Source organism: Oncorhynchus kisutch, unplaced genomic scaffold (assembly GCF_002021735.2).
Source record: "Oncorhynchus kisutch isolate 150728-3 unplaced genomic scaffold, Okis_V2 scaffold1636, whole genome shotgun sequence".
NCBI classification, from domain to species: Eukaryota; Metazoa; Chordata; class Actinopteri; order Salmoniformes; family Salmonidae; genus Oncorhynchus; species Oncorhynchus kisutch.
In genome coordinates this window covers 24,762-49,075 of record NW_022263581.1, presented here as the reverse complement: position 1 = coordinate 49,075, position 24,314 = coordinate 24,762, and the positions used below count along the sequence as shown (strand labels likewise).

The 24,314-nt window shown below is 45.2% G+C and overlaps 1 protein-coding gene across 1 annotated transcript in view; it reads right to left on the bottom strand.

Moving 5' to 3' along the window:
- Positions 1 to 5,401: 5,401 nt before the first annotated feature.
- Positions 5,402 to 24,314, bottom strand: part of LOC116366986 (ornithine aminotransferase, mitochondrial) — a 34,136-nt gene continuing 15,223 nt past the window's right edge. Inside the window, exons 3-10 of the mRNA XM_031818822.1 lie at positions 23,812 to 24,036; positions 23,134 to 23,229; positions 22,678 to 22,805; positions 21,107 to 21,229; positions 19,556 to 19,684; positions 18,967 to 19,080; positions 7,632 to 7,776; positions 5,402 to 6,259 (exon numbers count right to left, since the gene is read on the bottom strand). Of these exons, the coding sequence (XP_031674682.1) occupies positions 6,099 to 6,259; positions 7,632 to 7,776; positions 18,967 to 19,080; positions 19,556 to 19,684; positions 21,107 to 21,229; positions 22,678 to 22,805; positions 23,134 to 23,229; positions 23,812 to 24,036 (1,121 nt within the window). The 3' untranslated portion in view covers positions 5,402 to 6,098. The remainder of the gene's footprint in view (positions 6,260 to 7,631; positions 7,777 to 18,966; positions 19,081 to 19,555; positions 19,685 to 21,106; positions 21,230 to 22,677; positions 22,806 to 23,133; positions 23,230 to 23,811; positions 24,037 to 24,314) is intronic.

Genomic DNA, 24,314 nt, shown 5'->3' with positions numbered 1-24,314 from the left:
ACCAGGAAGACACAACCACAAGGCTCTGAGTCAGGCTGCAGTCTAAAGACCAGGAAGACACAACCACAAGGCTCTGAGTCAGGCTGCTGTCTAAAGACCAGGAAGACACAACCACAAGGCTCTGAGTCAGGCTGCTGTCTAAAGACCAGGGAAGACACAACCACAAGGCTCTGAGTCATGCTGCTGTCCAAAGACCAGGAAGACACAACCACAAGGCTCTGAGTCAGGCCTTTATAGTAGTGAACTATGGGCCCCATAGGGTTCTGGTCCAAAGTAGTGCCACTATATCTGGAATAGGGTGCCATTTGTGACGCACACTTCAGTCGTTCCAGGACCACAACAACCCTCACGTCTCTTGCCAGACAGAATTCCTCTCATATTTCACAGATAAACACTGCTCCTCTCTCTCTCTGCCTCCATGCACCCGGTCCACCGGCTGCACCAGCCCAGCACTCTCTCTCTCTCTCTCTGCCTCCATGCACCCGGTCCACCGGCTGCACCAGCCCAGCACACGTGAAACAGCCCGCTGACTGTGGTCTAGGTCGAGCATCCCAGCTTCAAAACCACAACTGAAGGAAAAACAAAGTTGTCCTGTTATAAGAGAATGTATCATTCATAAAGTAAAAGTGATTGTATGGCTACACCCCCCCCCAGTCTTTTATAAAACAGGCTCAGACTGTTTCCACTTCCAAGGACCAGCTCTCATTGGGCCATGGTCTCAGTAGATCAGCTCTCATTGGGCCATGGTCTCAGTAGATCAGCTCTCATTGGGCCATTGGTCTCAGTAGATCAGCTCTCATTGGGCCATGGTCTCAGTAGACCAGCTCTCATTGGGCCATGATCTCAGTGGACCAGCTCTCATTGGACCACGGCCTCAGCAGGGAGACTATTACTGTCTCCCCGCCGCCTCGTCACAGGGTGTAGGAGACAGTAATGGTCGTTACAGGGTGTAGGGAGACAGCAATGGCCGTTACAGGGTGTAGGGAGACAGTAATGGTCGTTACAGGGTGTAGGGAGACAGTAATGGTCGTTACAGGGTGTAGGAGACAGTAATGGTCGTTACAGGGTGTAGGAGACAGTAATGGTCGTTACAGGGTTGTAGGGAGACAGTAATGGTCGTTACAGGGTGTAGGGAGACAGTAATGGTCCTTACAGGGTGTAGGGAGACAGTAATGGTCGTTACAGGGTGTAGGGAGACAGTAATGGCCGTTACAGGGTGTAGGGAGACAGTAATGGTCGTTACAGGGTGTAGGAGACAGTAATGGCCGTTACAGGGTTGTAGGGAGACAGTAATGGTGTTACAGGGTGTAGGAGACAGTAATGGTCGTTACAGGGTTTGTAGGGAGACAGTAATGGTCGTTACTGGGTGTAGGGAGACAGTAATGGTTGTTACAGGGTTGTAGGGAGACAGTAATGGTGTTACAGGGTGTAGGAGACAGTAATGGTCGTTACAGGGTGTAGGGAGACAGTATTGGTCGTTACTGGGTGTAGGGAGACAGTAATGGTTGTTACAGGGTGTAGGGAGACAGTAATGGTCGTTACAGGGTGTAGGGAGACAGTAATGGTCGTTACAGGGTGTAGGAGACAGTAATGGTCGTTACAGGGTGTAGGAGACAGTAATGGCCGTTACAGGGTGTAGGGAGACAGTAATGGTCGCTACAGGGTGTAGGGAGACAGTAATGGTCGTTACAGGGTTGTAGGGAGACAGTAATGGTCGTTACTGGGTGTAGGGAGACAGTAATGGTCGCTACAGGGTGTAGGGAGACAGTAATGGTGTTACAGGGTGTAGGGAGACAGTAATGGTCGTTACAGGGTGTAGGGAGACAGTAATGGTCGCTACAGGGTGTAGGGAGACAGTAATGGTCGTTACAGGGTTGTAGGAGACAGTAATGGTCGTTATAGGGTTGTAGGGAGACAGTAATGGTCGCTACAGGGTGTAGGAGACAGTAATGGTCGCTACAGGGTGTAGGGAGACAGTAATGGCCGTTACAGGGTGTAGGGAGACAGTAATGGTCGCTACAGGGTGTAGGGAGACAGTAATGGTCGTTACAGGGTGTAGGGAGACAGTAATGGTCGCTACAGGGTGTAGGAGACAGTAATGGTCGTTACAGGGTGTAGGGAGACAGTAATGGTGTTACAGGGTGTAGGAGACAGTAATGGTCGTTACAGGGTGTCGTTACAGGGTGTGTAGGGAGACAGTAATGGTCGCTACAGGGTTGTAGGAGACAGTAATGGTCGTTACAGGGTTGTAGGGAGACAGTAATGGTCGCTACAGGGTGTAGGGAGACAGTAATGGTCGTTACAGGGTGTAGGGAGACAGTAATGGTGTTACAGGGTGTAGGAGACAGTAATGGTCGTTACAGGGTGTCGTTACAGGGTGTAGGGAGACAGTAATGGTCGTTACAGGGTTGTAGGGAGACAGTAATGGTCGTTACAGGGTGTAGGGAGACAGTAATGGCCGTTACAGGGTGTAGGGAGACAGTAATGGTCGTTACTGGGTGTCGTTACAGGGTTGTAGGAGACAGTAATGGTCGTTACAGGGTTGTAGGGAGACAGTAATGGTCGTTACAGGGTGTCGTTACAGGGTGTAGGAGACAGTAATGGTCGTTACAGGGTGTAGGGAGACAGTAATGGTCGCTACAGGGTGTAGGGAGACAGTAATGGTCGTTACTGGGTGTAGGGAGACAGTAATGGTCGTTACTGGGTGTAGGGAGACAGTAATGGTCGTTACTGGGTGTAGGGAGACAGTAATGGTCGTTACTGGGTGTAGGAGACTTGTGTTTTCACTTGTCTCGTGCTCGGATTAGTCTCCTTCGGTAGACGGGGCGTCTCCCACGTTACCAATGTTCCAGCCTACACAGTGCCGTTGCCCTCGGTCTGGGATTTCTGACACTATGCTCTGATCAACTACATACACTACAGGGTTGTCGCTAGTTATCACAACCACCAAGTCAAAATGATTCTATATCATTCAAATTACGTAAGAAATAATAGCGTTTTGGTCTTAAAAGTTTAGGCAATAATATTAGAAGTGGGGTTAGGGTTAAAAACAGATTTTTAAATAGATAAATTGTAGAAGACAGGGTTGAGCCATAAATACTTTGTGGCTGTGATAACTAGTGAGGACCACAGCACATCACGGGAACAAGTGAGAACACAGCACCACCTAGTGGTCAGACTTGATATTTAGTGATTTCTAAACTATTTCATAAACTTAATTTATGCACAACTGAACATTGTAATTACATTACTGGTAATAGACCAGTTTGTGTTTTTTTTTAAAGAGCCTTAGAATGTCCTCTTAATGATTCTGTGGGTGAATTTAACAGGGAATAATTCAACTGTTGTTTCCTATGGTCATTATCTCATCGTAAAACGAGACCAAATCAAGCTGTATAGACTGGGAACCTTCTACTTGAATATTTATAGATCTTAAAAATTGCCACAACTAGATAAAGTGAATAAAACAATAAAAAGTACAATATAAATTATAAAACTGGATGGGGTCTTTGAACGCTGATTGGCTGAAAGCCGTGGTATATCAGACCGTATACCGCGGGATAAAACATTCATTTTTACTGTTCTAATTACGTTGGTAACCAGATTATAATAATATATAATATATATATATATATAATATAATATAGCAATAAGGCACCTCGGGGGGGATTGTGATATATGGCCATTATACCACGGCTAAGGGCCGCGTTGCATCGTTCCTAAGAACAGCCCTTAGCCGTGGTATAATGGCCATATATCACAAACCCCCTCTTTCCTTATTGCTTAATTAGAGGTTGTTTCTGAAATGGCCATTTCCTTAGTAGTGCACTACTTTAGACCAGGGTCTATAGGGTAGTAGTGCACTACTTTAGACCAGGGTCTATAGGGTAGTAGTACACTACTTTAGACCAGGACCTACAGGGTAGTAGTGCGCTACTTTAGCCCAGGGTCTATAGGGTAGTAGTGCACTACTTTAGCCCAGGGCCTATAGGGTAGTAGTGCACTACTTTAGACCAGAGTTTATAGGGTAGTAGTGCACTACTTTAGACCAGGACCTACAGGGTAGTAGTGCACTACTTTAGACCAGGACCTACAGGGTAGTAGTGCACTACTTTAGACCAGGGTCTATAGGGTAGTAGTGCACTACTTTAGACCAGGGCCTATAGGGTAGTAGTGCACTACTTTAGACCAGGGTATATAGAGTAGTAGTGCACTACTTTAGACCAGGGTCTATAGGGTAGTAGGGCACTACTTTAGACCAGGGTCTATAGGGTAGTAGTGCACTACTTTAGACCAGGGCCTACAGGGTAGTAGTACACTACTTTAGACCAGGGTCTATGGGGTAGTATTGCACTACTTTAGACCAGGGTTTATAGGGTAGTAGTGCACTACTTTAGACCAGGGTCTATAGGGTAGTAGTGCGCTACTTTAGACCCGGCCATACAGGGTAGTAGTGCACTACTTTAGACCAGGGTCTACAGGGTAGTAGTGCACTACTTTAGACCAGGGCCTACAGGGTAGTAGTGCACTACTTTAGACCAGGACCTACAGGGTAGTAGTGCACTACTTTAGACCAGGACCTACAGGGTAGTAGTACGCTACTTTAGACCAGGGTCTACAGGGTAGTAGTACACTACTTTAGACCAGGACCTATAGGGTAGTAGTGCACTACTTAGACCAGGGCCTACAGGGTAGTAGTACGCTACTTTAGACCAGGGTCTACAGGGTAGTAGTACACTACTTTAGACCAGGGCCTACAGGGTAGTAGTGCACTACTTTAGACCAGGGCCTATAGGGTAGTAGTGCACTACTTTAGACCAGCCCTATAGGGTAGTCGTGCACTACTTAGACCAGGGTCTATAGGGTAGTCGTGCACTACTTTAGACCAGGGTCTATGGGGTAGTAGTGCACTACTTTAGACCAGGGTCTATAGGGTAGTAGTACACTACTTTAGACCAGGGTTTATAGGGTAGTAGTACACTACTTTAGACCAGGGTCTATGGGGTAGTAGTGCACTACTTTAGACCAGGGTCTATAGGGTAGTAGTGCACTACTTTAGACCAGGACCTATAGGGTAGTAGTGCACTACTTTAGACCAGGACCTATAGGGTAGTAGTGCACTACTTTAGACCAGGGTCTATGGGGTAGTAGTGCACTACTTTAGACCAGGGTCTATGGGGTAGTATTGCACTACTTTAGACCAGGGTCTATGGGGGTAGTAGTGCACTACTTTAGACCAGGGTCTATAGGGTAGTAGTGCACTACTTTAGACCAGGGCCTACAGGGTAGTAGTTGTACATACTGAATAATTGTCTGTCTACTAAGTAACATCAGTACAGTTGTTCCCTACTACCGTTTTTAAAAAGGTTTTCTGTGGTTTGTTTGAATAACAGAACAGCAGTTCAATTCTTTCATAGTTTTTATTGTGGTATTAAAATATTCCCCTTTAAATACGTAAAATATCCTTATTGGTTATACTTATGTCTTTCAGTAAAACATTTTTGCTCATTTCACCCACAAGCAAATAAATTACTTTATAACATTTAAATAATTAAATATGTTTCTTTGTTTTAGAAAGTGAAAAACATTTTGTTTAAGCACATTATATATTTTTTTAAACATTTTGCTGCAGTAGTAGTTTCCAGATTTAACAACAAAATTAAAAATCTGTATCTGAACCGTCTTCCAGCTAAGCAGATGCAAGAGTGAAAAACATCCCTGGGTTAAAGGTCATCCCAAGTTGCTTCGGAGCAGCAGTGTTACCCTGTAAAACCCTGTTACCCTCTTTCAAAAAAGAGAAAACCTCAGGATCGGATGATGCTTAGATTGACATTACGACAAAATGGCAGTACTGTGGAAAACCAAAACCAAAAAAATAATTCTCCACATACATTCTCGTAGTAAATTAACTTAAGAGAGTACTGCTTACAATACAATAACACTTATTTGCTAAATGTTTAGAGTTAGTAACATATTCCAATAGATGATAGTTCACAGCAGATTGATAGATGTTGTTTGTCAGATCAGTTAGATTAGAAGGCTGTCACTGTTGGTTCCAGTGTTCTAGAATAAGTTCTAGAATAAGTTCCCGGGCGGTTCTAGAAGGACATGATGGTTCTCTGGATGATGTCAGCACACTCTCTGACCTCGTGGTCTTTAATGATGAGGGGAGGGGCCAGACGGATGATGTCACCGTGGGTGGGCTTGGCCAACAGTCCGTTGTCACGGAGACGCATGCACACTCTCCAGGCATCATAGTCTGAGGGGGAAGAAAAGTGAGAGCGAGCGCACACACACACACACACACACACACACAGGGTCAAAGCTTCAGCCTACAGAGCAACATCAAATTTAAGATAGATAGAAGCACATGTTGTGTAAATACATTTGTTTAGTATAAAATATAAACTGTTGATCCAAATACCTTCCATTAAAATTATAACTACCTTTTGAGATGCATGACAGAAAATGATACACTGTCTCTTTAAGAGCGTTAAGTTAGTTAGTGAAGACATGCAACAGGTCAGTAATATATCATTATAATAACAGATCAGTAATATATCAACAGGTCAGTAATGTATCATTATAATAACAGATCAGTAATATATCAACAGGTCAGTAATATATCATTATAATAACAGGTCAGTAATGTATCATTATAATAACAGGTCAGTAATATATCATTATAATAACAGGTCAGTAATATATCATTATAATAACAGGTCAGTAATATATCATTATAATAACAGGTCAGTAATATATCATTATAATAACAGGTCAGTAATATATCATTATAATAACAGGTCAGTAATATATCATTATAATAACAGGTCAGTAATATATCATTATAATAACAGGTCAGTAATATATCATTATAATAACAGGTCAGTAATATATCATTATAATAACAGGTCAGTAATATATCATTATAATAACACACACATGTATTCTACTGTTCTACCTAGCAACAGTAAGTCGAGACCCCGACTGAGTTACTAAAAAATGTAATAAAGAACTTGGTGGCAAATTATCAGAGGGAGCCGCCAGTTACCCAACCCTGCTCAACAGGAAGAAGAGTTACCCAACCCTGCTCAACAGGAAGAAGAGTTACCCAACCCTGCTCAACAGGAAGAAGAGTTACCCAACCCTGCTCAACAGGAAGAAGAGTTACCCAACCCTGCTCTACAGGAAGAAGAGTTACCCAACCCTGCTCAACAGGAAGAAGAGTTACCCAACCCTGCTCAATAGGAAGAAGAAAGAGTTACCCAACCCTGCTCTACAGGAAGAAGAAAGAGTTACCAACCCTGCTCTACAGGAAGAAGAAAAAGCTGGCCCGGTTAATATGGTTTGTGTTCGTATACGGGCCAGAACTGTTGAAGGGTTTGGGTTAGAAACCCTTGACCCCGACGATGGCATGTCTAAGAGCCAAGTGATTCCACATCAGATACACCCGTACCTTTAGTCTCCTTGACGACGATAGTGTGTGATTCCACATCAGATACACCCATACCTTTAGTCTCCTTGACGACGATAGTGTGTCTAACAGCCAAGTGATTCCACATCAGATACACCCATACCTTTAGTCTCCTTGACGACGATAGTGTGTGATTCCACATCAGATACACCCATACCTTTAGTCTCCTTGATGACGATGGCGTTGAGGAGACCCTTCCCCCGGACGATGGGGACGATCTCTTTAGGAAGCTTCGACAGCTCTGACCTCAGCAACTGGCCCATCTTCTCAGCGTTCTCCGCCAGCTTCTCTTCCTCCAGAACCTGTCAGGGAGGACAACGTACTGTTAGAGGAGGCCTGTTACTGCCTCAAAGCAGCCTGACGAACCGGTGTCTGTATGTAGCATCTCTACTGTATATAGCCTCTCTACTGTATATAGCCTCTCTACTGTATATAGCCTCTCTACTGTATATAGCCTCTCTACTGTATATAGCCTCTCTACTGTATATAGCCTCTCTACTGTATGTAGCATCTCTACTGTATGTAGCCTCTCTACTGTATATAGCCTCTACTGTATATAGCCTCTCTACTGTATATAGCCTCTCTACTTACTGTATGTAGCCTCTCTACTGTATATAGCCTCTCTACTGTATGTCGCATCTCTACTGTATATAGCCTCTCTACTGTATGTAGCATCTCTACTGTATATAACCTCTCTACTGTTATAGCATCTCTACTGTATGTAGCATCTCTACTGTATATAGCCTCTCTACTGTATATAGCCTCTCTACTGTATATAGCCTCTCTACTGTATATAGCCTCTCTACTGTATGTAGCCTCTCTACTGTATGTAGCATCTCTACTGTATATAGCCTCTCTACTGTATATAGCCTCTCTACTGTATATAGCCTCTCTACTGTATGTAGCCTCTCTACTGTATATAGCCTCTCTACTGTATGTAGCATCTCTACTGTATATAGCCTCTCTACTGTATGTAGCCTCTCTACTGTATGTAGCATCTCTACTGTATGTAGCCTCTCTACTGTATATAGCCTCTCTACTGTATATAGCCTCTCTACTGTATGTAGCCTCTCTACTGTATATAGCCTCTCTACTGTATGTAGCATCTCTACTGTATATAGCCTCTCTACTGTATGTAGCCTCTCTACTGTATATAGCCTCTCTACTGTATATAGCCTCTCTACTGTATGTAGCATCTCTACTGTATATAGCCTCTCTACTGTATGTAGCATCTCTACTGTATATAGCCTCTCTACTGTATGTAGCCTCTCTACTGTATATAGCCTCTCTACTGTATATAGCCTCTCTACTGTATATAACCTCTCTACTGTATATAACATCTCTGTATATAGCCTCTCTACTGTATATAGCCTCTCTACTGTATATAACCTCTCTACTGTATATAGCCTCTACTGTATGTAGCATCTCTACTGTATATAGCCTCTCTACTGTATATAGCCTCTCTACTGTATATAGCCTCTCTACTGTATATAGCATCTCTACTGTATATAGCCTCTCTACTTACTGTATGTAGCATCTCTACTGTATATAACCTCTCTACTGTATATAGCATCTCTACTGTATATAACCTCTCTACTGTATATAGCCTCTCTACTGTATATAGCCCCTCTACTGTATATAGCCTCTCTACTGTATGTAGCATCTCTACTGTATATAACCTCTCTACTGTATATAGCATCTCTACTGTATATAACCTCTCTACTGTATATAGCATCTCTACTGTATATAACCTCTCTACTGTATATAGCCTCTCTACTGTATATAGCCCCTCTACTGTATATAGCCTCTCTACTGTATGTAGCATCTCTACTGTATATAGCCTCTCTACTGTATGTAGCATCTCTACTGTATATAGCCTCTCTACTGTATATAGCATCTCTACTGTATATAGCCTCTCTACTGTATATAGCATCTCTACTGTATGTAGCATCTCTACTGTATGTAGCCTCTCTACTGTATGTAGCATCTCTACTGTATATAGCCTCTCTACTGTATGTAGCATCTCTACTGTATATAGCCTCTCTACTGTATGTAGCATCTCTACTGTATGTAGCCTCTCTACTGTATGTAGCATCTCTACTGTATGTAGCCTCTCTACTGTATATAGCATCTCTACTGTATATAGCCTCTCTACTGTATATAGCCTCTCTACTGTATATAGCCTCTCTACTGTATATAGCCTCTCTACTGTATATAGCCTCTCTACTGTATATAACCTCTCTACTGTATATAGCCTCTCTACTGTATATAACCTCTCTACTGTATATAACCTCTCTACTGTATATAACCTCTCTACTGTATGTAGCCTCTCTACTGTATATAACCTCTCTACTGTATATAACCTCTCTACTGTATATAACCTCTCTACTGTATATAACCTCTCTACTGTATATAGCCTCTCTACTGTATATAGCCTCTCTACTGTATATAACCTCTCTACTGTATATAGCCTCTCTACTGTATATAGCCTCTACTGTATATAGCCTCTACTGTATATAGCCTCGCTACTGTATATAGCCTCGCTACTGTATATAGCCTCTCTACTGTATATAGCCTCTCTACTGTATGTAGCATCTCTACTGTATATAGCCTCTCTACTGTATATAGCCTCTCTACTGTATAGCCTCTCTACTGTATGTAGCCTCTCTACTGTATGTAGCCTCTCTACTTACTGTATATAGCCCTCTCTACTGTATATAGCCTCTCTACTTACTGTATATAGCCTCGCTACTGTATATAGCCTCTCTACTGTATATAGCCTATCTACTGTATATAGCCTCTCTACTGTATGTAGCCTCTCTACTGTATATAACCTCTCTACTGTATGTAGCCTCTCTACTGTATATAGCCTCTCTACTGTATATAACCTCTCTACTGTATATAGCCTCTCTACTGTATATAGCCTCTCTACTGTATGTAGCCTCTACTGTATATAGCCTCTCTACTGTATATAGCCTCTCTACTGTATGTAGCCTCTCTACTGTATGTAGCCTCTCTACTGTATATAGCCTCTACTGTATGTAGCATCTCTACTGTATGTAGCCTCTCTACTGTATGTAGCATCTCTACTGTATATAGCCTCTCTACTGTATGTAGCATCTCTACTGTAATATAGCCTCGCTACTGTATATAGCCTCTCTACTGTATATAGCATCTCTACTGTATGTAGCCTCTCTACTGTATGTAGCATCTCTACTGTATATAGGCCTCGCTACTGTATATAGCCTCGCTACTGTATATAGCCTCTCTACTGTATGTAGCCTCGCTACTGTATATAGCCTCTCTACTGTATGTAGCCTCTCTACTGTATGTAGCCTCTCTACTGTATGTAGCCTCGCTACTGTATATAGCCTCTCTACTGTATGTAGCCTCTCTACTGTATATAGCCTCTCTACTGTATATAGCCTCTCTACTGTATGTAGCCTCGCTACTTACTGTATGTCCCTCTCTACTTACTGTATGTAGCCTCTCTACTTACTGTATGTAGCCTCGCTACTTACTGTATGTCGCCTCGCTACTTACTGTATGTAGCCTCTCTACTGTATAGCCTCTCTACTGTATATAGCCTCTCTACTGTATATAGCCTCTCTACTGTATATAGCCCTCTCTACTGTATATAGCCTCTCTACTGTTATAGCCTCTCTACTGTATATAGCCTCTCTACTGTATATAGCCTCTCTACTTACTGTATGTAGCCTCGCTACTTACTGTATGTCGCCTCGCTACTTACTGTATGTCGCCTCGCTACTTACTGTTATAGCATCTCTACTGTATATAGCCTCTCTACTGTATATAGCCTCTCTACTGTATATAGCCTCTCTACTGTATATAGCCTCGCTACTTACTGTATGTCGCCTCTCTACTTACTGTATGTAGCCTCTCTACTTACTGTATGTAGCCTCGCTACTTACTGTATGTCGCCTCGCTACTTACTGTATGTAGCCTCTCTACTGTATATAGCCTCTCTACTGTATATAGCCTCTCTACTGTATATAGCCTCTCTACTGTATATAGCCTCTCTACTGTTATAGCCTCTCTACTGTATATAGCCTCTCTACTGTATATAGCCTCTCTACTTACTGTATGTAGCCTCGCTACTTACTGTATGTCGCCTCGCTACTTACTGTATGTCGCCTCGCTACTTACTGTATGTAGCCTCGCTACTTACTGTATGTAGCCTCGCTACTTACTGTATGTCGCCTCGCTACTTACTGTATGTCGCCTCGCTACTTACTGTATGTCGCCTCGCTACTTACTGTATGTAGCCTCTCTACTTACTGTATGTCGCCTCTCTACTTACTGTATGTCGCCTCGCTACTTACTGTATGTAGCCTCTCTACTTACTGTATGTAGCCTCTCTACTTACTGTATGTAGCCTCTCTACTTACTGTATGTAGCCTCTCTACTTACTGTATGTAGCCTCTCTACTTACTGTATGTAGCCTCTCTACTTACTGTATGTAGCCTCGCTACTTACTGTATGTAGCCTCTCTACTTACTGTATGTAGCCTCTCTACTTACTGTATGTCGCCTCGCTACTTACTGTATGTCGCCTCGCTACTTACTGTATGTAGCCTCTCTACTTACTGTATGTAGCCTCTCTTACTGTATGTAGCCTCTCTACTTACTGTATGTAGCCTCTCTTACTGTATGTAGCCTCTCTACTTACTGTATGTAGCCTCTCTTACTGTATGTAGCCCCTCTACTTACTGTATGTAGCCTCTACTTACTGTATGTAGCCCCTCTACTTACTGTATGTAGCCTCTCTACTTACTGTATGTAGCCTCTCTACTTACTGTATGTAGCCTCTCTACTGTATGTAGCCTCTCTTACTGTATGTAGCCTCTCTACTTACTGTATGTAGCCTCTCTACTTACTGTATGTAGCCTCTCTACTTACTGTATGTAGCCTCTCTACTTACTGTATGTAGCCTCTCTACTTACTGTATGTCGCCTCGCTACTTACTGTATGTCGCCTCGCTACTTACTGTATGTCGCCTCGCTACTTACTGTATGTAGCCTCTCTACTTACTGTATGTAGCCTCTCTTACTGTATGTAGCCTCTCTACTTACTGTATGTAGCCTCTCTTACTGTATGTAGCCTCTCTACTTACTGTATGTAGCCTCTCTTACTGTATGTAGCCCCTCTACTTACTGTATGTAGCCTCTCTACTTACTGTATGTAGCCCCTCTACTTACTGTATGTAGCCTCTCTACTTACTGTATGTAGCCTCTCTACTTACTGTATGTAGCCTCTCTACTGTATGTAGCCTCTCTACTTACTGTATGTAGCCTCTCTACTTACTGTATGTAGCCTCTCTACTTACTGTATGTAGCCTCTACTTACTGTATGTAGCCTCTCTACTTACTGTATGTAGCCTCTCTTACTGTATGTAGCCTCTACTTACTGTATGTAGCCTCGCTACTTACTGTATGTAGCCTCGCTACTTACTGTATGTAGCCTCGCTACTTACTGTATGTAGCCTCTACTTACTGTATGTAGCCTCGCTACTTACTGTATGTAGCCTCGCTACTTACTGTATGTAGCCTCGCTACTTACTGTATGTAGCCTCTCTACTTACTGTATGTAGCCTCTCTACTTACTGTATGTAGCCTCTCTACTTACTGTATGTCGCCTCGCTACTTACTGTATGTCGCCTCGCTACTTACTGTATGTAGCCTCGCTACTTACTGTATGTCGCCTCGCTACTTACTGTATGTCGCCTCGCTACTTACTGTATGTCGCCTCTCTACTTACTGTATGTAGCCTCGCTACTTACTGTATGTCGCCTCTCTACTTACTGTATGTCGCCTCGCTACTTACTGTATGTCGCCTCGCTACTTACTGTATGTCGCCTCTCTACTTACTGTATGTAGCCCCTCTACTTACTGTATGTCGCCTCGCTACTTACTGTATGTCGCCTCGCTACTTACTGTATGTAGCCTCTCTACTTACTGTATGTCGCCTCGCTACTTACTGTATGTCGCCTCGCTACTTACTGTATGTAGCCTCTCTACTTACTGTATGTAGCCTCTCTACTTACTGTATGTCGCCTCTCTACTTACTGTATGTAGCCTCTCTACTTACTGTATGTCGCCTCGCTACTTACTGTATGTAGCCTCTCTACTTACTGTATGTAGCCTCTCTACTTACTGTATGTAGCCTCTCTACTTACTGTATGTAGCCTCTCTACTTACTGTATGTAGCCTCGCTACTTACTGTATGTAGCCTCGCTACTTACTTAGCCTCTCTACTTACTGTATGTCGCCTCGCTACTTACTGTGTGTCGCCTCGCTACTTACTGTATGTAGCCTCGCTACTTACTGTATGTAGCCTCTCTACTTACTGTATGTAGCCTCGCTACTTACTGTATGTAGCCTCTCTACTTACTGTATGTAGCCTCTCTACTTACTGTATGTCGCCTCTCTACTTACTGTATGTCGCCTCGCTACTTACTGTATGTAGCCTCTCTACTTACTGTATGTAGCCTCTCTACTTACTGTATGTCGCCTCGCTACTTACTGTATGTAGCCTCTCTACTTACTGTATGTAGCCTCTCTACTTACTGTATGTAGCCTCTCTACTTACTGTATGTCGCCTCTCTACTTACTGTATGTCGCCTCTCTACTTACTGTATGTCGCCTCTCTACTTACTGTATGTCGCCTCGCTACTTACTGTATGTCGCCTCGCTACTTACTGTATGTCGCCTCTCTACTTACTGTATGTCGCCTCGCTACTTACTGTATGTCGCCTCGCTACTTACTGTATGTCGCCTCGCTACTTACTGTATGTCGCCTCGCTACTTACTGTATGTAGCCTCTACTTACTGTATGTCGCCTCTCTACTTACTGTATGTCGCCTCTCTACTTACTGTATGTCGCCTCTCTACTTACTGTATGTCGCCTCTCTACTTACTGTATGTCGCCTCTCTACTTACTGTATGTCGCCTCGCTACTTACTGTATGTCGCCTCGCTACTTACTGTATGTCGCCTCGCTACTTACTGTATGTCGCCTCTCTACTTACTGTATGTCGCCTCTCTACTTACTGTATGTCGCCTCGCTACTTACTGTATGTCGCCTCTCTACTTACTGTATGTCGCCTCTCTACTTACTGTATGTAGCCTCTCTACTTACTGTATGTAGCCTCTCTACTTACTGTATGTAGCCTCTCTACTTACTGTATGTAGCCTCTCTACTTACTGTATGTAGCCTCGCTACTTACTGTATGTAGCCTCGCTACTTACTGTATGTAGCCTCTCTACTTACTGTATGTAGCCTCTCTACTTACTGTATGTCGCCTCGCTACTTACTGTATGTCGCCTCGCTACTTACTGTATGTAGCCTCTCTACTTACTGTATGTAGCCTCTCTACTTACTGTATGTCGCCTCGCTACTTACTGTATGTCGCCTCTCTACTTACTGTATGTCGCCTCTCTACTTACTGTATGTCGCCTCTCTACTTACTGTATGTCGCCTCTCTACTTACTGTATGTCGCCTCTCTACTTACTGTATGTCGCCTCTCTACTTACTGTATGTCGCCTCTCTACTTACTGTATGTCGCCTCGCTACTTACTGTATGTAGCCTCTCTACTTACTGTATGTAGCCTCTCTACTTACTGTATGTAGCCTCTCTACTTACTGTATGTAGCCTCGCTACTTACTGTATGTAGCCTCTCTACTTACTGTATGTAGCCTCGCTACTTACTGTATGTAGCCTCGCTACTTACTGTATGTAGCCTCTCTACTTACTGTATGTAGCCTCTCTACTTACTGTATGTAGCCTCTCTACTTACTGTATGTAGCCTCTCTACTTACTGTATGTAGCCTCTCTACTTACTGTATGTAGCCTCTCTACTTACTGTATGTAGCCTCTCTACTTACTGTATGTAGCCTCTCTACTTACTGTATGTAGCCTCTCTACTTACTGTATGTCGCCTCTCTACTTACTGTATGTCGCCTCGCTACTTACTGTATGTCGCCTCGCTACTTACTTAGCCTCTCTACTTACTGTATGTAGCCTCTCTACTTACTGTATGTAGCCCCTCTACTTACTGTATGTAGCCCCTCTACTTACTGTACGTAGCCTCTCTACTTGCCGTACATAGCCCCTCTGCCGTACATAGCCCCTCTGCCGTACATAGCCCCTCTGCCGTACATAGCCCCTCTGCCGTACATAGCCCCTCTGCCGTACATAGCCCCTCTGCCGTACATAGCCCCTCTGCCGTACATAGCCCCTCTGCCGTACATAGCCCCTCTGCCGTACATAGCCCCTCTGCCGTACATAGCCCCTCTGCCGTACATAGCCCCTCTGCCGTACATAGCAATCACTCAGAGGAGATAGGAGCCCAAGTTCTGTGGTCAGAGGAGATAGGAGCCCAAGTTCTGTGGTCAGAGGAGATAGGAGCCCAAGTTCTGTGGTCAGAGGAGATAGGAGCCCAAGTTCTGTGGTCAGAGGAGATAGGAGCCCAAGTTCTGTGGTCAGAGGAGATAGGAGCCCAAGTTCTGTGGTCAGAGGAGATAGGAGCCCAAGTTCTGTGGTCAGAGGAGATAGGAGCCCAAGTTCTGTGGTCAGAGGAGATAGGAGCCCAAGTTCTGTGGTCAGAGGAGATAGGAGCCCAAGTTCTGTGGTCAGAGGAGATAGGAGCCCAAGTTCTGTGGTCAGAGGAGATAGGAGCCCAAGTTCTGTGGTCAGAGGAGATAGGAGCCCAAGTTCTGTGGTCAGAGGAGATAGGAGCCCAAGTTCTGTGGTCAGAGGAGATAGGAGCCCAAGTTCTGTGGTCAGAGGAGATAGGAGCCCAAGTTCTGTGGTCAGAGGAGATAGGAGCCCAAGTTCTGTGGTCAGAGGAGATAGGAGCCCAAGTTCTGTGGTCAGAGGAGATAGGAGCCCAAGTTCTGTGGTCAGAGGAGATAGGAGCCCAAGTTCTGTGGTCAGAGGAGATAGGATGGTCCCACCCACTGCTTTGAAGTGCTCTCATCTGTCTGTTGCTCTGGGGAGTATCCCGTCTTACTAAACCAGCTAGTCAGATACAGTACTCTCATCTGTCTGTTGCTCTGGGGAGTATCCCATCTTACTAAACCAGCTCGTCAGATACAGTACTCTCATCTGTCTGTTGCTCTGGGGAGTATCCCATCTTACTAAACCAGCTAGCCAGATATGATGACTTGACTGCTTGAAGGAATGAATGAGACACTACATGGCAACAACATGGTGGTCCAATATCTCAAACAAAAATCATGGGCATTAATATGGAGTTGGTCCGCCCGTTGCTGCTATAACAGCCTCCACTCTTCTGGGAAGGCTTTCCACTAGATGTTGGAACATTGCTGCTATAACAGCCTCCACTCTTCTGGGAAGACTTTCCACTAGATGTTGGAACATTGCTGCTATAACAGCCTCCACTCTTCTGGGAAGGCCTTCCACTAGATGTTGGTACATTGCTGATGGGGACTTTAGCATTAGTGAGGTCGGACACTGATGTTGGGCGATTTGGCCTGGCTCGCAGCCGATGTTCCAATTCATCCCAAACTTGTTTGATGGAGTTGAGGTCAGGGCTCTGTGCAGGCCAGTCAAGTTCTTCCACACCTACCTCGACAAACCATTTCTGTATGGACCTCACTTTGTGCACGGGGGCATTGTAATGCTGAAACGAGGAAAGGGCCTTCCCCAAACTGTTGCCACAAAGTACAGAATCATCTAGAACGGCATTGTATGCTGTAGCGTTAGGATTTCCCTTCACTGGAACTAAGGGGCCCGAACCATGAAAAACAGTCCATTATTCCTCCTCCACCAAACTTTGTTGGCACTATGCAATGCACTATGTTGGCACTATCCAATGCACTATGCATTGGGGCAGGTAGCGTTCTCCTGGCATCCGCCAAACTCTGTTTTGTCCGTCGGACTGCCAATGGTGAAGCGTGATTGACATTGCACATGGTGATCTTAGGCTTGTGTGCGGCTGCTCTGCCATGGAAACCCATTTCATGAAGCTCCCGACTAACAGTTGTTGTGCTGATGTTGCTTCCAGAGGCAGTTTGGAACTCTGTAGTGAGTGTTGCAACCGAGGACAAACTATATTTACGTTCTTCAGCACTTGGCGTGCCTGTTCTGTGAGCTTGTGTGGCCTACCACTTCGCGGCTGAACCGTTGTTGCTCCTAGACGTTTCCACAATAACAGCACTTACAATTCACCAGAGCGGCACAAGCCAACTGTTGTTGGAAAGGTGGCATCCTATGACAGTGCCACGTTGAAAGTCACTGAGCTCTTCAGTAAGGCCATTCTACTGACAATGTTTGTCTATGGAGATTACATGGCTGTGAGCTCGATTTTATACACCTGTCAGCAACGGCTGTGGCTGAAATAGCCGAATCCACTAATTTGATGGGGCGTCCACATACTTCTGACCATGCAGTATACGTGACTGCCCGGACTGATGGATGGTAGAAGGAGTCACCCAAGACATCCAGCTTAGCCAAAGCTAAAAGGATGAATGGTAGGAGGAGTCACCCAAGACATCCAGCCTAGCGAAAGCTAAAAGGATGAATGGTAGGAGGAGTCACCCAAGACATCCAGCCTAGCCAAAGCTAAAAGGATGAATGGTAGGAGGAGTCACCCAAGACATCCAGCATAGCCAAAGCTAAAGTGGGACTATTGTTTCTTCAATGTGTCCATGTTGGAATCTATACCTCTGTTTTGGATTTGTCCACATTATTAAGTGTGCGGGGGTCTCCATCTCTCCTAATGTTTTAATCTGTCCATAGCCAAATAACTAACTAGCTGAATCTGTCCATAGCCAAATAATGAACTAGCTGAATCTGTCCATAGCCAAATAACTAACTAGCTGAATCTGTCCATAGCCAAATAACTAACTAGCTGAATCTGTCCATAGCCAAATAACTAACTAGCTGAATCTGTCCATAGCCAAATAACTAACTAGCTGAATCTGTCCATAGCCAAATAACTAACTAGCTGAATCTGTCCATAGCCAAATAACTAACTAGATAGCTAACTAGCTGAATCTGTCCATAGCCAAATAACTAACTAGATAGCTAACTAGCTGAATCTGTCCATAGCCAAATAACTAACTAGATAGCTAACTAGCTGAATCTGTCCATAGCCAAATAACTAACTAGATAACTAACTAGCTGAATCTGTCCATAGCCAAATAACTAACTAGATAGCTAACTAGCTGAATCTGTCCATAGCCAAATAACTAACTAGCTAGCTAACTAGCTGAATCTGTCCATAGCCAAATAACTAACTAGCTAGCTAACTAGCTGAATCTGTCCATAGCCAAATAACTAACTAGCTAGCTAACTAGCTGAATCTGTCCATAGCCAAATAACTAACTAGCTAGCTAACTAGCTGAATCTGTCCATAGCCAAATAACTAACTAGCTAGCTAACTAGCTGAATATGTCCATAGCTAAATAATTAACTAGCTGAATAACTAAAAGCTAGCTACCACGTACCTCTAGAGCTGCCATGGCAACGCCACAGGCCAGAGGGTTTCCTCCGTACGTAGAGCCGTGCTCTCCAGGCTTGATGGTCAGCATCACCTCATCATCACACAGCACCGCAGACACCTGGCAGGACAAGGTATATATCAGAGACTGACATGACCCAGTCCCAACATGACCCAGTCCCAACATGACCCAGTCCCAACAGTCACCTGGCAGGACAAGGTATATATCAGAGACTGACATGGCCCAGTCACAACATGACCCAGTCCCAACAGATACCTGGCAGGACAAGGTATATATCAGAGACTGACATGACCCAGTCCCAACATGACCCAGTCCCAACAGTCCCAACATGACCCAGTCCCAACATGACCCAGTCCCAACAGTCCCAGTCCCAACATGACCCAGTCCCAACAGTCCCAACAGGCTGAATAAGCAGTGAGTCACAAAAGGAAGTGAATTAAATCATGAATATTCATGTATTAATGAGACCCATCCCATACTAAATTATTAGACAGCATTTTCATTCAGTCAATCAAAAACGAGGAGCACAACAACCTTGCAGAGAACGTAGTGTAACAGTGTTGTGTTTACTCACAGGGTAGACGCCTCCTGACAGAGCCTTTCCCAGGATCACGATATCAGGACGTACTTCCTCATGGTCCACGGCCAGCCGTCTGCCCGTACGGGCCAGTCCAGTCTGCACCTCGTCGGCTATGAACAGCACCTAAACATTGGAACAGAGAGGTATCAGTAGAGTCTATGTCTGATCGGGCCTCTACATTACAGCCATGGCTATGAACAGCACCTAAACATTGGAACAGAGAGGTATCAGTAGAGTCTATGTCTGATCGGGCCTCTACATTACAGCCATGGCTATGAACAGCACCTAAACATTGGAACAGAGAGGTATCAGTAGAGTCTATGTCTGATCGGGCCTCTACAGTACAGCCATGGCTATGAACAGCACCTAAACATTGGAACAGAGAGGTATCAGTAGAGTCTATGTCTGATCGGGCCTCTACAGTACAGCCATGGCTATGAACAGCACCTAAACATTGGAACAGAGAGGTATCAGTAGAGTCTATGTCTGATCGGGCCTCTACATTACAGCCATGGCTATGAACAGCACCTAAACATTGGAACAGAGAGGTATCAGTAGAGTCTATGTCTGATCGGGCCTCTACAGTACAGCCATGGCTATGAACAGCACCTAAACATTGGAACAGAGAGGTATCAGTAGAGTCTATGTCTGATCGGGCCTCTACAGTACAGCCATGGCTATGAACAGCACCTAAACATTGGAACAGAGAGGTATCAGTAGAGTCTATGTCTGATCGGGCCTCTACAGTACAGCCATGGCTATGAACAGCACCTAAACATTGGAACAGAGAGGTATCAGTAGAGTCTATGTCTGATCGGGCCTCTACAGTACAGCCATGGCTATGAACAGCACCTAAACATTGGAACAGAGAGGTATCAGTAGAGTCTATGTCTGATCGGGCCTCTACAGTACAGCCATGGCTATGAACAGCACCTAAACATTGGAACAGAGAGGTATCAGTAGAGTCTATGTCTGATCGGGCCTCTACAGTACAGCCATGGCTATGAACAGCACCTAAACATTGGAACAGAGAGGTATCAGTAGAGTCTATGTCTGATCGGGCCTCTACAGTACAGCCATGGCTATGAACAGCACCTAAACATTGGAACAGAGAGGTATCAGTAGAGTCTATGTCTGATCGGGCCTCTACAGTACAGCCATGGCTATGAACAGCACCTAAACATTGGAACAGAGAGGTATCAGTAGAGTCTATGTCTGATCGGGCCTCTACATTACAGCCACCTCATCGGCTATGAACAGCACCAAAACACCACGCAGAAGGAGATATTTCAATCACATTTCATTTATAAAAAGGCCTTTTTAAAATCAACAGTTGCCACAAGAGTGTTTTATAATAACCTGGTCTCTAGACCCAAACACAGGGAAGCTCAGTAAACAAGGAAAAAGCTATATCAGTATTTTTTATTTGAATTTTACAACAATAAAATATTGACAAACGGACAGATGGAACAATCAACCAAAAGTGTCTGTTTCCAAAAGACACAAACAGATCAACCGTTGATTGTCGAAACGTCTCGTACTCACGTTGTTCTGAGTGCAGAGTTGTCTGACAGTGGTGAGGTATCCGGGGTCAGGGACCACGACCCCAGCCTCTCCCTGGATGGGCTCTACCATGAAGGCTGCTACGTTAGGGTCCTGGAGAGCTTTCTGGGCACAACCATCAGCACACAGTCAGTGATAACAGATCATATCTCATCAATGGATGTTACAGTGGTGAGGTATCCCGGGGTCAGGGACCACAACCCCAGCCTCTCCCTGGATGGGCTCTACCATGAAGGCTGCTACGTTAGGGTCCTGGAGAGCTTTCTGGGCACAACCATCAGCACACAGTCAGTGATAACAGATCATATCTCATCAATGGATGTTACAGTGGTGAGGTATCCCGGGGTCAGGGATCACGACCCCAGCCTCTCCCTGGATGGGCTCTACCATGAAGGCTGCTACGTTAGGGTCCTGGAGAGCTTTCTGGGCACAACCATCAGCACACAGTCAGTGATAACAGATCATATCTCATCAATGGATGTTACAGTGGTGAGGTATCCTGGGGTCAGGGATCACGACCCCAGCCTCTCCCTGGATGGGCTCTACCATGAAGGCTGCTACGTTAGGGTCCTGGAGAGCTTTCTGGGCACAACCATCAGCACACAGTCAGTGATAACAGATCATATCTCATCAATGGATGTTACAGTGATGGAGACTCTCCCTTTGCTGTCTATACTGACACAATATGGAGGAAAGGCCCATTTCCCCAGACCAAGACTTCGTCTGGACTAAGCATGCTCAAACAGGACTAGGCCTGTTCTGGCTCCAGGAAACTGGCCTGTAGAGAGGGAACATTAAGGCTTGGAAACTGGCCTGTAGAGAGGTAACATCAAGGTTCAGGAAACTGGCCTGTAGAGAGGGAACATTAAGGTTCAGGAAACTGGCCTGTAGAGAGGGAACATTAAGGTTCAGGAAACTGGCCTGTAGAGAGGGAACATTAAGGTTCAGGAAACTGGCCTGTAGAGAGGGAACATCAAGGTTCAGGAAACTGGCCTGTAGAGAGGGAACATCAAGGTTCAGGAAACTGGCCTGTAGAGAGGGAACATCAAGGTTCAGGAAACTGGCCTGTAGAGAGGGAACATTAAGGTTCAGGAAACTGGCCTGTAGAGAGGGAACATCAAGGTTCAGGAAACTGGCCTGTAGAGAGGGAACATCAAGGTTCAGGAAACTGGCCTGTAGAGAGGGAACATCAAGGTTCAGGAAACTGGCCTGTAGAGAGGTAACATCAAGGTTCAGTATTATAGAGGTTCAGGAAACTGGCCTGGAGAGAGGGAACATTAAGGTTCAGGAAACTGGCCTGTAGAGAGGGAACATCAAGGTTCAGGAAACTGGCCTGTAGAGAGGTAACATCAAGGTTCAGGAAACTGGCCTGTAGAGAGGGAACATTAAGGTTCAGGAAACTGGCCTGTAGAGAGGTAACATTAAGGTTCAGTATTATAGAGGTTCAGGAAACTGGCCTGTAGAGAGGGAACATCAAGGTTCAGGAAACTGGCCTGTAGAGAGGGAACATCAAGGTTCAGGATTATAGAGGTTGTGGTCATGTCAGCACGTACCTCCAGAGCAGGGATGTCGTTGTAGGGGATGAGCCCAAAGCCGGGCATGAAGGGACCGAAGTCCTCGTAACTGCTAGGATCTGTCGAGCTCGAGATGGCGGCCATGGTTCTCCCCCAGAAGTTACCATCTACAGGAGGAGAGGTTAGCCACATTACAATTAGTATCCTTCTTCTATGGTGTTCACCGCACAGAGTTCCAATGCATTCTGCCACGTGAGGGAACTAAATGAACTAGAACACGATTACAGGAATATGCCATTCAAAATAACATTGTAACAAATATAGCTGCAAGCAGCCATGCCGGGGTTCAAGCCTTACTGCACCACCATAACAATGGTTGTACTGCACTATAAAAAGGTGTATTTCAGGAATGCACAGCTAGGATATACAGGGAGGGACAAACGCCCCGTATCTCAGGACACCCCCCCCCAAAAAAGGTGCTGTATATCGACTTACTTGCAAAGATGATTTTGGCCTGATTCTTGGGAACGCCCTTCACAGTGTAGGCCCACTTACGGGCCAGCTTACAGGCCGTCTCTCCTCCCTCCACACCTGGTCCACAAAGAGGGAAAGGACATTATTTGTTGTCACTATACTTTAGACTTGACATGTTATGTACCACGGACCTCCACAGCAGATAGACATGTCAGACCGCTAGTGAGCAGTCTCTCCATCAGGCCTCCTAACCTGTGTTCATGGGCAGGTCATATCAGGCCTCCTCCTAACCTGTGTTCATGGGCAGGTCATATCAGGCCTCCTCCTAACCTGTGTTCATGGGCAGGTCATATCAGGCCTCCTCCTAACCTGTGTTCATGGGCAGGTCATATCAGGCCTCCTCCTAACCTGTGTTCACGGGCAGGTCATGTCAGGCCTCCTAACCTGTGTTCACGGGCAGTACATATCAGGCCTCCTAACCTGTTGTTATGGGCAGTACATATCAGGCCTCCTCCTAACCTGTGTTCAGGGGCAGGTCATATCAGGCCTCCTAACCTGTTGTTATGGGCAGTATATATCAGGCCTCCTAACCTGTTGTTATGGGCAGTACATATCAGGCCTCCTAACCTGTTGTTATGGGCAGGTCATATCAGGCCTCCTAACCTGTGTTCATGGGCAGGTCATATCAGGCCTCCTAACCTGTGTTCATGGGCAGTACTTTGTCGTATCCAAACAGGGTGGTGATGTACTGCTCGTAGGCCCCCAGGATGTCGTTGTAGAAGGCCCTGGAGGTCAGGGTGAGCCTGGAGGCCTGGGCGTTCAGAGCAGCGATGATCTTGGGGTGACAGTGGCCTTGGTTTACTGCACTGTAGGCGCTCAGGAAGTCATAGTATCTGTTGCCCTCCACGTCCCACACATACAGACCTGGGGAGGAGACGAGACAGAGCAGAGGGGGGGGGGGGGTTGGGAACAGGTACTGGAAGCAAGCCTTGTCCCGAACCAGAACGGCCCATAGGGCAGGAGCCAGAGGCAGCTTGATATACAGTAGACAGGACACTAGTCTGTCAGGAGTCCACCGGCAACGTCCCGACGCAGAGTCTACCGGCAACGTCCCGACGCAGAGTCCCGACGCAGAGTCCACCGGCAACGTCCCGACGCAGAGTCTACCGGCAACGTCCCGACGCAGAGTCTACCGACAACGT